General features: G+C 38.1%; 1 protein-coding gene across 3 annotated transcripts in view; it reads right to left on the reverse strand.

Moving 5' to 3' along the window:
* The window catches only part of PIP5K1B (phosphatidylinositol-4-phosphate 5-kinase type 1 beta), a 339,881-nt gene that overhangs the window by 77,182 nt on the left and 247,412 nt on the right, over positions 1-15,287 (reverse strand). For all 3 annotated transcript variants that reach the window (XM_043979091.1, XM_043979093.1, XM_043979092.1), the window contains exons 11-13: positions 12,065-12,149; positions 6,418-6,573; positions 3,129-3,273 (exon numbers count right to left, since the gene is read on the reverse strand). In XM_043979091.1, coding sequence (XP_043835026.1) covers positions 3,129-3,273; positions 6,418-6,573; positions 12,065-12,149 — 386 coding nt within the window. The remainder of the gene's footprint in view (positions 1-3,128; positions 3,274-6,417; positions 6,574-12,064; positions 12,150-15,287) is intronic.

A 15,287-nucleotide genomic window follows, 5' to 3' on the forward strand; every position in this document is an offset into this window, starting at 1 on the left:
CCATGTTAATTAAAGGGATAATGGCAAAGATCAGAGACATCACCCTACTTCTCCAAATTCTGCTGGCCTTTTATGGTCTAAAGTCATGAATTCTGCACTTAATTTGAGAACAATAGCTCAGCCTCAGCTTCCCAGATCAATTCTGAGCTCTTCTGGGGCAGGGATAATGCCATACCCTTCCTTCACCCTTCCTCCTTGCCCCAATTCAATCACTTCTTTCCTTTTGCCACTTTTTTACTTTAATCATTTCATGGTATGTGAAATCCAATTGGAATTGTACTTTAAAGAAGAATCCAAATTATAAGCTCAAGCAGAGTGGAACATTAATGGAAAATAAGTACCATTAATAATTTGGAAACATTCGTTTTTAAATAAGGAGCTTTGGGGACATATTTTTAGCAATGTGACATTTTAAACTAATGGTGTCATTTAACATTCAGTCTGTAACAAATTTAAAATAATTTTAATTGTGAGTGGTTGATGAAAAAAATCAATAGCTACAGGATAAATACCATTATAGCAAATATCATTACAGTGGAAATCCTTAGATAACAAAAGATCCACACATCTTGACTGAAAGTTTGATTATTTAAATCAATATTTGATTTAATTCAACTCAACAGATAATTATTAAATTTTTGCCCTTGCAAAGTAGCCTCATAAGTGATCATGGTGGAGAGAGAAGTCACTGAGACGATGAAGGCAGAATTCCTACCTTTGATGTAGTTGGGAAGAATCCATCATAACAAAAGATTTGGAGTTCTGGGGGTTCCATTTCCATACAATGAATTTTCCATATAGCAAGATTTTTAGAATCATAGAAAAAGCCCAAGATCTTAGGTGTGATTTGCTACAAAGACTTCATTTTACATATGAGACCAGTGTAGTTAACTGGTACTTTGGAAAGCCCAGAGAAGCCAGCCTGAAGAGCATAATGAATTGCCAATGGGAGGAGAACATGGTGTCAACAAAGTCCTGATTGTTTAAGGAGCAACAGATAGATATTGACGTTAGATTGTGAGCTCCTTGAGAGCACAGACTGTCTTTTACCTTTCTTTGTATCCTCAGTGCTTGGTACACTGCTTGGCACTTAATAAATATTTATTGACAGATTAACAGAAAGGGCAAGCCCAGTGTTGTCACTATAACTGGAGTCCCAGGATGATTCTTTATATTGAATGGATTAAAAAATACAACATTGACCAACCTTTATTTTTGTTATTTTGGGAGATTTAGGGCAGCTAGTTAGCCCAGTGAATAGACCATTGGGCCTGGAGTCAGGAAGATTCATCTTCCTGAGTTCAAATATGGCCTCAGCCACTTACTAGTTGTGTGACCCTGGGCAAGTCACTTAACCCTGTTTGCCTTCATTTCCTTATCTATAAAACGAATTGGAGAAGGAAATGACAAAGCACTCTAATGCCTTTGCCAAGAAAACCCCAAATAGGGTCACAAAGTTGGACATGACTGAAAAACGACTGAACAACAACAGAAGTATAGCACTTATGTTTCCCTTATATTAATCCTCACTCACATATTTGCCTCTAACTTGAAAAGCACCATTATATGGATAGGGCATGGACCTGTGATTTCATTGATATAGAGACCCACCATGTTTTGAGATGCAAAAATTTCTATATAAACCAATTTCTGTCCACTCATAATATATTATATAAAGAAGTTACTATTTAGTTGGGGGAAAGAAATAAGCCCCCCCCCCAATAAGTGTCAAGTGTCTGAGGCCGGATTTGAACTCAGGTCTTCCCGAATCCAAGGCTGGTGTTTTATCCACTGTGCCACCTAGCTGCATCCAGAAATGAACATTTTAATAGCACCTACTATTTACCAGGCACTTTTCTTGGTGCTTTACAAATATTATCTCATTGGATCCTCACAACCACCTTAAGAAGGAGGTGCTGCTATTGGTCTCTTTTTACAAGTGAGGAATTTGAATCAGATAGAAGTTAAGTGACTTGCCCAGGATCATACAGCTAGTAATTGTCTAATTTTGAAACTGAAGTCGGGCCTTCTTGATTCCTGGCTCAGAATGCCATCTAGCTACCTCTAATTTTACCTACCAACTGAAAACCATGCATATAATTTTATTTGTTTTTTGTTTGTTTGTTTGTTTGTTTTTTGTTTTTTTAGTGAGGCAAATGGGGTTAAGTGACTTGCCGGGGGTCACACAGCTAGTAAGTGTTAAGTGTCTGAGGTCGGATTTGAACTCAGGTATTCCTGACTCCAGGGCCAGTGCTCTATCCACTGTGCCACCTAGCTGCCCCTCATGCATATAATTTTAAATGTCTTTGATCTTGAGAGATTAACCTAATCAAGAACCTTTTGCCATTCTGAATAAGTGAATTACTTAAGATCTTAAGAGAAATATTTTCCAAACTGGGACAGCATGAAAATTTTGGTGTGGAGCATATGAGATTTTGTTATATTTATGTTTGTTCATTACAAAAACAAAAACAAAGACCCTACATAGCTCAGCTGAGCAAAGTGAAATCTCAAAATGTTCTCCTCGAACATGGTACTTCCCATTCACACATGCATCTCTTTTCCCTCTGTGTGAGGCCTCTCATTTCAACTTTCCACAAAGATACTACTGTCATCAGAAGTCATATATTAATATTTTATTTGAAAAGAAAAAAAACCCAATGAAAGTATCCTTTAACTTAGCTAATGCTAGCAAGTCATACAAAATATGAAAACCACATGAAATGTTTATGAAAATCACTAAGCTCATTGACATGAAGTAAATGTTAAAAATACCTTAACAGTGGGCCATGTAATATTAATGAATTGCATGCTTAGAAAAAAAATCTGTTTGCAGAAAATTACAGACAAAAGACTTGGCTCCCTTCACACAGTCACACTGCTAATCTCCAAACTGAGCTATCATATAAGAGAAACATGTGCCTTGTTCTTACTGATGAATTTTTCAGATCCATGACAACAGAGTATGACAGTCTCTCCAACTTTTACTTCCAAGAAGGGGCAATTGGGATAAAATGGCATTTTGATCAAACAAAGCATCAGGCAGAAACATTGTCCCAGGCATGATATCACTGTGGTAACACTGTTTGATGGGTAACTAGGTCATTTCCTTGAAAGGTAACTGTTACCTGTTTGAATAAAGTGTAGTTCCATCATGTGGGTATTGCTCATTGACGTACAGAGAAGAAGAAGAAATTGTTGTTGCTAAGGAAGCAGCTTCAAACAGAGATGGAGTGCTCGGCACAAGGTCTGGTCGGTGCCTGGATCCCAGTGCTGTGAAAAGTGTAAATAGCAACAAAAATAATGAATCATATTTAGACAGTATTTCTTTAGATTTGATAGTCATTTTAATGTGGCAAAAGCACAAGGTGGACATGTTTGACAGCAAATTAAATCATGAGTTAACTTCATTTTTTGTACTTCTGTAGCATTGTAAAAAGCTTCATGAAAATAAATTAAATAGACAGGGAATAGCAATTAACTTAAAATTGTTTAAAGAAATTATACTGGGAATGTTCTTTTGAAGTCATGGGTTTTGTTTTAGCTCTAAGAATTCTGAATTAGCAGGATCTGGACAGGATAAATATAAGAGGCTAACTGCTAATTCCAACCAAAGCCTGGATATTTTATTAACATTATCCAAGGATATTCGTGTGATTAGATCCTAAGAATAAGACTCAATTCAATACTCAAATGGACCTGTGATTTCATTTGGACGAGTTGGATATTCCATTTAGAAGTATTGATCACAACCCAACCATGCTTGTCGATACTGCATGACTCTAGTCCATGTTCTAGAAATTCACAAGAGGTCCACTCAGCATTCTGGAGGTCATCTTTGCTTTCTCCTAATATCAAAAGAATACCACTAGAGCAGTCTGGCTGTCCACCCTTTATCTCTCACCCTCTTCACAAGCATACCCCACCTTTTTCTTTCAAACATTCCCCTCCTGCCATCTTTTACTCTTCTTTGAAATTTATCATTTGCTATGTTTCTGCCTGTTCATATACACCATGTGCTTTTCCACTGTTCTTTGTAAAATATATTTAAAATTTTTCAGAGATTACTGTGTATCTGGAATGGTTCTGATACATAGATAACAGATACCTTGTTGGGAGAGACCAGGAAAATGTGCTTATTTCTCTCTTACAATTTATATAAAGGAAGATCATGCTGACCTATCTGTAATCTCCATTTACCATCCACCTTCACTCTCTCTGAAGTCAGCATGGACTCCTTTTAATCACCTGCATGCACTCCTTCTAAAATAAAATCTCAACTTAAATATGAGTGATAGTACTAATATGCCTAATGTTCATGTATGCAAAAAATAAGTGGCATAAAGGATCTCATTCAGGAAATCTGCAGTATAGTAGATAGAGGACTGTTCTTGGAGGCAGGAACATCTGGGTTTAAATTTCACTTCAGACTTCTACTAGCTGTGTTAATCTGGAGAAGTCACTTAAGATTTCTGAGCCTCACTTTCATCATCTGTAAAATGGGGGCTGTTGTTCACAAAAACAAACCCCCAAATTTGAAAGAACTTTAGAAAGAAATTTATTAGGTCATTTGGTAGAGAAAGAGGGCCAGAAAAAGGGGGTAACTCCTTCTAATGAATGATAAATAATAATTCACATGATAAAAGCAGTATGTACTACACAGCATTCTCAAGAAGACCAAATGAGATAATGTATAGAAATAGTTGTGTAAATTTTAAAGCTGTAATGTAAGCTATGATGATCTATTAAGAGTGATGGAAAGGGCAGCTAGATGGCGCAGTGGTAAAGCACCGGCCCTGGATTCAGGAGTACCTGAGTTCAAATCTGACCTCAGACACTTGACACTTACTAGCTGTGTGACCCTGGGCAAGTCACTTAACCCTCATTGCCCTGCCAAAAATAAATTAAAAAAAAAAAAAAAAAAGGAGTGATGGAAAACTTGACTGGTATTCACCCTGGTATTCTAAATGTAAAGAGACCTAAAGCAGAGGTTCTTAATTTGGGGGTCCAAATAGGCTTTTAAAAAAGTTTTGGGGGCAGGTAGGTGGCACAATGGATAAAGCACTGGCCCTGGATTCAGGAGGACCTGAGTTCAAATCTGACCTCAGACACTTGACACGTACTGGCTGTGTGATCCTGGGCAAGTCACTTAACCTTCATTGCCCCACAAAAAAAAAAAAAAAGGGAAAAAAGTTTTGCAAATTGTATGATGATAGAATTGAATTCCTTTGTAACTTTATGTATTTTATTTTATGCTTTAAAAAACATTATTGTGGGGCAGCTAGGTGGCGCACTGGATAGAACACCGGTCCTAGAGTCAGGAGGACCTGAGTTCAAATCTGGCCTTAGACACTTAACACTTAACCCCAATTGCCTCACTAAAAAAAAAAAAACCCCAAAAAACAAATAACAAAAAACCCCCCAAAAAACATTATTGTGAAAAGGAGTCCATAGTCTTCATCAGAATGCCAAAGGGGTTCATGACATTAAAAAGGGTTAACAATCTCTTATATGGAGAATCTAAGGGAGAACATGTTTAAGAATAGAACATGAAAAAAAAGAAAAACATGCCAGAAAATATTTAAAAACACACAGAAGAAAATAGAAAGAAGTTCACAAGCGGGCAGAGACAGGCAAGGCAAGGTTGATCGTTAAATTTAATCTACACTTCAAAACAAGCCATATATAACAGAGATTCCTCGTTTCATATGTCGTTCTTTGTATAGGGAAATGTTTGTACCTATTAATTTTTTTCAAGTTCATTAAAAAACTAGAAAATGTAAAAATAAAAAGGTTTGTGTGGAAGGTCTGGATGGGTGGTGATATATATCTAGAAAATGAATTTTCATACCCATAAGATCATGGACCCATTGGAGTTTAAGTGTTTGACTATTTAATAGATTCCCAAAGGTATTCTTCTGAGAAATAGTTAGAGAATCCACCCTAAATGTTCACATGGACTACTTGTGTCTGACCTGTGGTAGAGCATTCCAAACTCATATTGGTCTGATCAGCCACAGTCAGACACAGTGTAACTTGATGCTAACATAGTGATGTCATTTTGGTCCTCTTCACGAACGAAGGACAACAACCAACCTAACAACATGCTGTGAAAACCAGAATATCAGAAGTATAATGTGTGTAGGTAGCATGGATTTTTGGAGAAGGAAAGGGAGAGGAGAGGGAAAGAAGGTAGACAGACAGAGAGGTACAATAGTTTGGTAGGCCTGGTCCAGTGGGCTAGGATCTGCAGAAATGCAGGTTTTGCCTCTAGTTTACAACTTAGCCTGTAACAAAGATGAATGTCAATGAAGACTAAACAACAACAACAGCAACAAAAACCTAACACTAAAAACCCTTGTAGGTATGAATGAACTTGTTTCCATAGCAACTAGATCTGAAGTTAGTCCTTATTACCTTCTTCATCAAGGCTGCTATAGCTCTGCCCTTCAGTAAGCAAATCACGTTTTTCATCCTTCCACTCCTGGCTCACAGAAGATACAATTTCCTGTGATGTAGCCTTTAAGGCAGCAATGGAATTACACCTCCTTTTAGAAGGTGAGGACTTCAAAGCTGGAAGAGAAAAAAACGAAACAAAAGACTATTATTTATTTTGTAGTTTAGCATTTTAGTCATCTCTGAGAAGTATCAAAACAGGATATTTATTTTATGCATTACAGTGATGAATAGAGCATGGTCAAAAGGAAAGAATTTTGACTTTGGAGTCAGAGAACTTGGTTTCAAATCTTAGGTCTGATGTTTACTACATGACCTTGGGTAAGGTAGTTAAACTCTCTGGGCCTCAGTTTCCTCCTCTATAAAATGAGGGGATTTAAATAGTTGGATTTAAGATTTTTTTTCATTTCTAATTCTGTGAGCTGTGAAAAGAGGAAGTGATCTTCTGAAGTGAATATTAAATGAACCAATCCATCTACCAACAAATACTTATCAGCTACCCACTTTGAGCCAGGCATTGTGCTGGATGATGGTCATACAAAACCTTATAGGAATATATGAAATAGATACAGGGTAATTTTTGATAGGAATGTATTAGCGGACAAGGGGAACAATAAAGGCCTCATGTGGAAGGTGCCATTTGGGTTAAGTCTTGAAGGAAACTAAGAATTTTAAGAGGTAGGAAGTAAATTCTAGACATGGGAGACAGTCAGGACAAAGACTGGGAGGTATAGTGAAAGGTATGAAGAGTAGTAAGCATGCCAATATAGCTAGAACATAGAATGTATGAAGAGGAGCAATTTGTAAAAAGGTTGGAAAGGTAAGTTGAGGACTTAGGAACTCATCAGAGCCTTCATTCACCATCAGCATACCCAAATGCTCTGCATTCATCTTCAGAAAAAATTTATTACTAAGTTCATGTCCCAATCGATTCTCCTTCCCCCTTTCCTTGTAACAAGGAAAAACAGACAAAACTGACTGAACAAATGTTTGTATCTAAGGAACAGGTAAAACATGGCATATGTTGTCCCTCACCTCTGTACTGACATCATAGGATCATATATCTGGGGCTGCAGTGGACCTCAGGGCTTTGCTAGTCAAACCTCCCTTATTTTATAGAGGAGGAAACTGATGACTGTAACAAGGTAATAGAGGTAATCATCAGAGGAAGGATAGAAATGTGTTTCATCATTTACTCTTGGGAGCCATAACTGGTCACTGTAATTATGCTGAGCTTGCCCACCTTTTAGTGAATGAGGTTTTTGGGTTATGTCATTGGTTTATTTTTTGTTTGTTTGTTTGTTTGTTTGTTTGTTTGTTTTGCGGGGCAGTGAGGGTTAAGTGACTTGCCCAGGGTCACACAGCTAGTAAGTGTTAAGTTTCTGAGGCCGGATTTGAACTCAGGTCCCCCTGAATCCAGGGCCGGTGCTTTATCCACTGCACCACCTAGCTGCCCCTATGTCATTGTACTCCTTGCATCTACTCTTCTGATTCAGTTCATACAAGTCTGCCCAAGATTCTGTGAAATCCTCATATTCACCATTTCTTTCTTTCTTTTTTTTTTGTGGGGCAATGAGGGTTAAGTGACTTGCCCAGGGTCACACAGCTAGTAAGTGCCAAGTGTCTGAGGCTAGATTTGAACTCGGGTCCACCTGAATCCAAGGTCAGTGCTTTATCCACTATACCACCTAGCTTCCCCCACCATTCTTTTAAGGTACAATAATAATATTCTGTTTTATTCACAGACCACAGTTTGCCTAGCCATTTCCCAAGGGATGGGCACCCTCTTTGCTTCTAGTTCTGTGCTACTATAAACACTCTAAAGGTTATGGCTTATATGGGGCCTTTATTTCTATCCCTGACCTCCTTAAGGTTAGTGTTCATTGGGTCAAAGAGTATAAAGTTTCACCATCTCCAGATTTGATTGAAATTTTAATTCTACATAACTTTTTAAAGAAGTGCTTTTTTTGGGTAGAACATTCTTGACTGTCGTTGCCATAAATGTTTGTCTAATGGATTGGTAAGTTCAGACGGTGAAGAATGTCAAGTTCTCATGACCCCGGTCATATTAACTTGGGCTCAGGAATTTTCAGAACATGTCGGTACCCAATCTGACAGTAATGCTATTTAACTTAAGCCAAGTTCTTTCAAACTCCTGCTGTCCTTCAGTACTTCCCACAGAAAAGGACTCTCCTTGGTCTCTGCTGGGTCACTTTTGTGAGAAACATAATTCAGTTCTGATCTTTGTCTCCTCAGAACTGTCACCGCAGAACTTAAAAAATGTGTGGGAGAAATGAACCAACAGAAAAGTACTTAAACTACCACCCAGTGAATGCCATCGAATTCTGTGAATTCACTTGCAAAAGCTCCTGTGGAAACTACTTTAAGTTCAGGCTGGATCATAGTCCATTATACAATTACTCTTCATTTTGACATGACTTTGTCTAGTACTTAATATTTTAAGATAATTTCCCTGGAGGAGAGGAATAAAGAAGGGAGGTAGAAGCTTCTTTAAGCTCTGTTTACATTACTCTTCTGTGGAGGTTTTTACAAAGAAGACCCTGATGAACACTTTATTTAGGACAATTGTATTTAGTCTGGTGACTCAAGACTCAGATTATGCCTTCTGCTGGGTCTTTTCAAAAAGTCAATTTGCAAGAGCTTAAATGGGGAAGTGCTCTAGGGTACTCAAGGAGAGAAGGAAAAGGAGAGGCGTTTTCTAGCTCAAGAGAAGGGGGAAAATAGCTTTCCAGTCACTTTTAAGTAGTCTTAATTCAAAATACTTATCGCAAAACACAGGTGTACATACACTATGGACATAGAATGCACTGGAATCAACTGAGGATCACATTTTCTTTTCCTCATTATAGTAAACTGTAAGTTAACAGGGCTCAACTTCCAATTTGCCTTCTCTAATAAATAATACAAACTCACATTTTTATGTTGCTTTATGTTTATGAGTCCATATCTTTTATTGGTATAGATGAGTTTTTGATAAATGCTTGTTGCCTGGCTGCTTACTCTGTGTTCTGTATACAAATGGTCCATTTGTTTCCATCCTTTTGCACTCCCAGCCCATTGATATGGGGGGAATGGGGTACGGGGTTTGTTAGGGGTTGGGGTTCTTAGGAATTCCTCTTTAAAGAATTACACCCTCTTGCACACAAAAGTAGTTAAAATAAGATGGTAGTTTATTTAGGGGCAAGGGAAGGGTGGGGGAAGGGAAACCATGACAGAAATCCTTGGACTTCTCATGGGGAGATAGGCACAAAGCACGTGGCTCAGAGGTACCAATCTCCTTGAACAGGAGACTGGCAGGTACTTTTATAGAGGACTGATGGGGGTGGACCATCTGCCTGTGGAAGGTTCCTTTAGTGAGGGAGGACCATCCTCCACAGGCGGTGACTGGAGGAATTGGGTGAGGGGTGGCTACAAATCTTTCTTCAGGACACAAAGGCCGCAGCCACACCCAAATTTATCTCCCCAGGGTTAAGGGAGACCAGAATGAAGGGTGGAGATTGAAGCTAGCTCAGTCCTATTTGGTTCAGCTTATCTCTCTAGGCGTTATCTATCCTCTGGTTTAGTTCCTCAAGGATAAGATTCCTTGATGTGCCCCAGAGAACTTCTGGGGTACTCTGCACCCCATGACACTATCTTCCATGCCTGGAATGCTTTTTTATCCTTACCTCTGCTTCTTGGAATCCCTTTCCTTCAAGACAAAGCTCAAATGCCACCTAACCTTCTACGTGAAGCTTTTTCTTATCCCTGTCTTACCCCCTGCCAGATGCTAGCGGTCTCCTTATCAAAACTACCTTGTAACCATTTATTCTATATCATGGATCTGTATCTACTTTTACATATTCATATTATATTTTCCACTAGAATGTAAGCTACCTCCTGAGGCCTAGCATAGCAGAGTATATAATAAAGATGTAGTCATTGTCTCATTTGGGGGCCATTTCTTTGCTCACTAGTACTGCCTATTTTTGATAGGTGTGGAAAATAAAAGATGATAAAATTAGAACTTTGAATTTCTTTTTCTTGGCAGGGGAAGGAAGAAAGTTGGAAATGGTAAAGGAGATTTGGAAAGAATTCTTTAAAACTAACTCTCATTCAATAATAGATAAGTAGATTTCAGTAATCTATGCTTGTCTTAGACTCTTTGACATAACGGATGGAGTACAAGTCTTGTCTCTGACACATGGGATCACTTAATCTTTCAGAGTTCTAAGAAAACTCTCTAAGGCTTTTATTACAGAGAAGGTACTTATCTTACCTGGATTGGAAGAGAAAGTTCTCCCCCTGGGAATTACCTATACCAATGAAATCTCAGGTCAGTCCCTAACACTATTCTTACACTTGCCTTAGTCTTCCTCTATCCCATTTTTTTAAATAAACACAAATTCTCTGATTTGATTTATACATGTAATATATTAACTCCTTTCTTGGTCAATTCATTTTTAAAATCCCTCTCTGCTAATCTGTGCAGATTCTCAATCCCTGATCTTCCAATCTGGCACTTCCAAGGTTTCAGAAAACAGTTGCCAGCTTTCTTAAAAAGTGAGACAATAGGGGCAGCTTGGTGGCGCAGTGGATAAAGCACTGGCTTTGGATTCAGGAGGACCTGAGTTCAAATCTAGCCTCAGACACATGACACTTACTAGCTGTAGCTGTGTGACCTTGGACAAGTCACTTAACCCTCATTGCCCCCCCCCCCAGTGAGACAATAAGGGAGTAGCTGCGAAAAATAAGTCATGTCAGTAGAAAGGAAATAAAGGGAGAAGGACCAATTAAGTGCATAGGTAGGAGAACAAGGAAAAAACTGGTAGCTTGTTCTGCTGGTTATAGTGTAGGGAAAGGGAAGGGAAGGGATGCAGAAAGGAAGAAGGACAAATCACTTTTTAGTAATAACATTATTATCAACATCAGTAATGAAGCAAGAGAATGAATTAGTACTGAAACATCATAGTGTGAAGAAGCAGGCCTTTTTTTAATCTAGCTATGTAGTCTTAAGTCCCCTAACCTCTCTTTCCTCATCTGAAAACTGGGATAACAATACTTGGCACTACCTATCTCACAAGGATTGCCATGAGGACAGCTCTTTGTAAACCATGGAGTGTTTTTAAAATGTGATAAATCACATTATTATCTTTAAAGCAGGGTTTGCTTCCCCCTAAGAAGATTCTGAGTGTGATGTAGTAACTTTAAGGGCTCACTAGTTATCTCCCACCTTTCACAGCCTATTCAGTCAGACACTGAGGCCATTTATCATGGGCCTCTGATTGTGTAGCTTCCCTTCCTTCTTCCCACAACAGAACTCTCTTCTCAAGTCACCTCTTCCTTTTATGTCTTCTCTTTGTCTTCCCCTATTAGAATGTAGGAAACTCCTTGAATGCAGAGACTCTTCTCTTTAAAATTTGGCATTCTCAGTGCTCAGGACAGTGTCTGGTAGACAGGTAGCATTTAATAAACACTTTTTTCATTTATTCATTCATTCAACTCACTCAGTCACTCATTCATTCATAAAAACTGCAATAAGGCCCTAAAGATATCTCCTTCAGCTTTTTTTGGGCAATGCTAATACAAATCATTTCCATAAAATGCTTACCTTGGATTTTTTTGAAAACTCTGGAATTCATGAACTTTAAAAACCTATCTGCATAAAAACTTGGTCTATGAACTGAAACGGTATCCTGTAAAGACAAGATAGATATCCCAGAATTACTTCTCAGGTCATTCAATTCCATTATAAAGACAATATAAGCATAGAAATATAAGAAAAACAAGGGATATAGGAAGAGTCTTTAGAAAATTGTGATAGTAATGTTTTCCATGACCCACGCTTCTATCCCCAAGGCTTGTCTGGGAAGACAAGGAAAGCAATAAATCAGACATTGGCCATAACAGTTTATAGTATTCTTGGATTTTCTTTGAATATAGATCCCACACATTCTGCCAAAGAATAAAAAGAGAAAATAAATGTCCCTTCACAAGAGGTCTTCTACTATTTAATAGGGAACAAACAATTGTTGGGGTGGGTGTCTCATTTATGCATAAAAACAAAAATGTAATACCATAAGCATTATCTGCAATATATATGAAATTAATTCTAATTAGAAACCAACTAGATTTGAAATTGGTGGTGGAGGGATGGGTGGGAATACAATGTTACTCACAATCAACATCCTAGTGTCATAGTTACATGACATTATTTGGGCTTATATCTTTCAGTACAACTCATCTGAGATAAGGGAAGATGGGTTCATAAGTCACCCTAGCCAAAGATTAAACATTTCATTGTAATGAAAGTTGACTTTGCCTCATGTTTATCTTATCTATCTTTATCTATCATATCTTATAAGATATGGATAGTGTCTTCTCTTGCAATTCTGCTGTGGTTAGCTCTTCTATGATAGAAACGTTACAATCAAATTAAAATTTGTCTTTTGTCATACTGAGACCATCTGTGTGGTACAGGGGATAGGGCCCTGTCGTGAGAGTCTGAATAACAGCCATGCCACCAAACTAGCTGTGAGACCTTGGGGAATAATCTTTGTTTCTCTGGCCTCTAGTTTTCTCACCTGTTAAATAATTAGAATAGACAACATCTGAGGCTCCTGGCCTACTATGAATCTATAGTTATCCCAAGATTCTTTATTACTTAACATTGTTAAAGAATTTTTAAAAAGGGGAGGCACAGTGCTGGAGTCAGAAGGACCTAAATTCAAATCTGGCCTCAGACAATTACTGGTTGTATGACCCTGGACAACTCACTTAACCCTGATTGCCCCCACCTCCCCCCAAAGAATAAAAAAATCCCAAACAGCCAGATGCTCAATTTACATGATCCCATTTTCCCTTTCAAATTTAAGATCATGATTAGTATAGACACTTCTGTGCTTAAAAGAAAGAACCATCTGGTGTTCAGGGGTTTTTCATAATAGGAGGTTTGTTTGATATGGGAAAGCAGAATGTTAACTACGAGAAATGAACTACAATGCATGTCATGAAAAAACTCTGATGGTTGAGAATGATTCTAGGGTAGGCAGGCAGGATGTCACTCCTGGTAAAAAAGACAATTAATTTGCTATTGTTAAAGTTGTTGTTGAGACTCTTGTCTCTTCTAGAAGAGAAGAGAAACTATGTTTGCTTTTTCCTTCAAAGAAAAGAGTTTAAAGTCATCTTAAGAAATAGCTACCCTAATCTTTGGCTTGTTGTTGTTATTCAGTCAGTCAGTCCCATCTGACTCTTTGCAACCCAATTTGTGGTTTTCTTGGCAGAGATACTGTAGTGGTTTGCCATCTCCTTTTCTAGCTCATTTTATAGATGAGGAAACTGAGGCAAATAGGGTTAAGTAACTTAATTCTAATGTCACAAAGCTAGTGTCTGAGGTTGCATTTGAACTCACAAGATGAATCTTCTTGACTCCAGGCCTTGCACTCTACCTACTGAGCCACAAAGCTGCCTTTAAAAAGAATTGGTTCAGACCACTGACTTCATCAAGAGAACTACTGCTGAGGAAACTTCCTCCACCAATACAGACTAACAACTCATATATAATTTATAGTGTTATAATTGCCAGATAGCACCATGACATGAAGCGAGCTGCCCATAGCCACAGAGTCAATATGTGTCAGAAGCAGGATTAGAGCTCCGCTCTTTCTGCTCCCAGGGCCAGGTATGAGCAATATCCTGTTATCCTATGATGTTGGTTAAGGCTATATCAAATTGCCCCCTGTCTAAGGGAAGGGGGAGAGAGAAAATTCAGAACTCAATTTTTTATAAACATAAATATTAAAAATTCTCTTTACATGTAACTGGGGAAAAATTATTCAAATAAACAAAACCCCTTACAAAGATACTAGTTAAGAACCTAGGTGATATGGAGCTTTCTAGATCAGTTAGAAGATTATAAGTCAGGGTTCAAATTTAGCTCCATCAGAGTGACAGTGATTCTGAATTTGGTTCCATTATATATTTGTTATTGTTGAGTCATTTTAGTTGTGTCTGACTCTTCATGATACCACTTGGGTTTTTCTTGGCAAAGATACTGGAGTGATTTGCTATTTTCTTCTCCAGCTCATCTTACAGATGAGAAAAGCGAGGCAGAGAGGTGAAGTGACTTGCCCAGGGTCACACATAAGTATCTGAGGCCAGATTTCAACTCAGGAAGATGTGTCTTCCTAATTCCAATCACACACAATTCCACTATCCACTATGCCAACTAGCTGCCTCTACATTATATATGCTATGAGAGCTATGTACTTTAGTTTCCTCATTTGTTAAATGAGGGGTTTTGGGCTTGTTGACATCTAAGCTTCCTTCTAGCCCTAAATCTGTGATCTTGTAATCCTTTAAGTGTTAAACCATGTATGTACGTATGTATATAAGTATGTATGTAAGCTAGGTGGTACAATGGATAGAGTTCAGGACATGGAGTGAGGAAGAATTCCTCTTTCTGAGCTCAAATCTGGCCTCAAACACTTATTAGCTTCCTTATCCTGGGCAAGTCATTTCACCTATTTGCCTCAGGTTCCAAATCTGTAAAATAAGCTAGAGAAGGAAATGGCAAGCCACTCCCATATCTCTGCCAAGAAAACCCCAAATGGTGTCAAAAGACTGAAAAATGACCGAACAACTTAAGTTGCTTGAAAAAACTTCATTTCAGCTACCCAATTTTTCTTTGATCTATAAATCAAATCAATATTTTTATCCTTTCTCTGTTTTTGGTTTTGCTGACAGTGTCCAAATAGGACCGTGATTTCTTTAAACATTATTTAGTTGATGAAAGGATAGGAGAGTCTTTCAAATATTAGGCCAGGTCCAGAGAT

This window comes from Dromiciops gliroides, chromosome 1 (assembly GCF_019393635.1).
Source record: "Dromiciops gliroides isolate mDroGli1 chromosome 1, mDroGli1.pri, whole genome shotgun sequence".
NCBI lineage: Eukaryota > Metazoa > Chordata > Mammalia > Microbiotheria > Microbiotheriidae > Dromiciops > Dromiciops gliroides.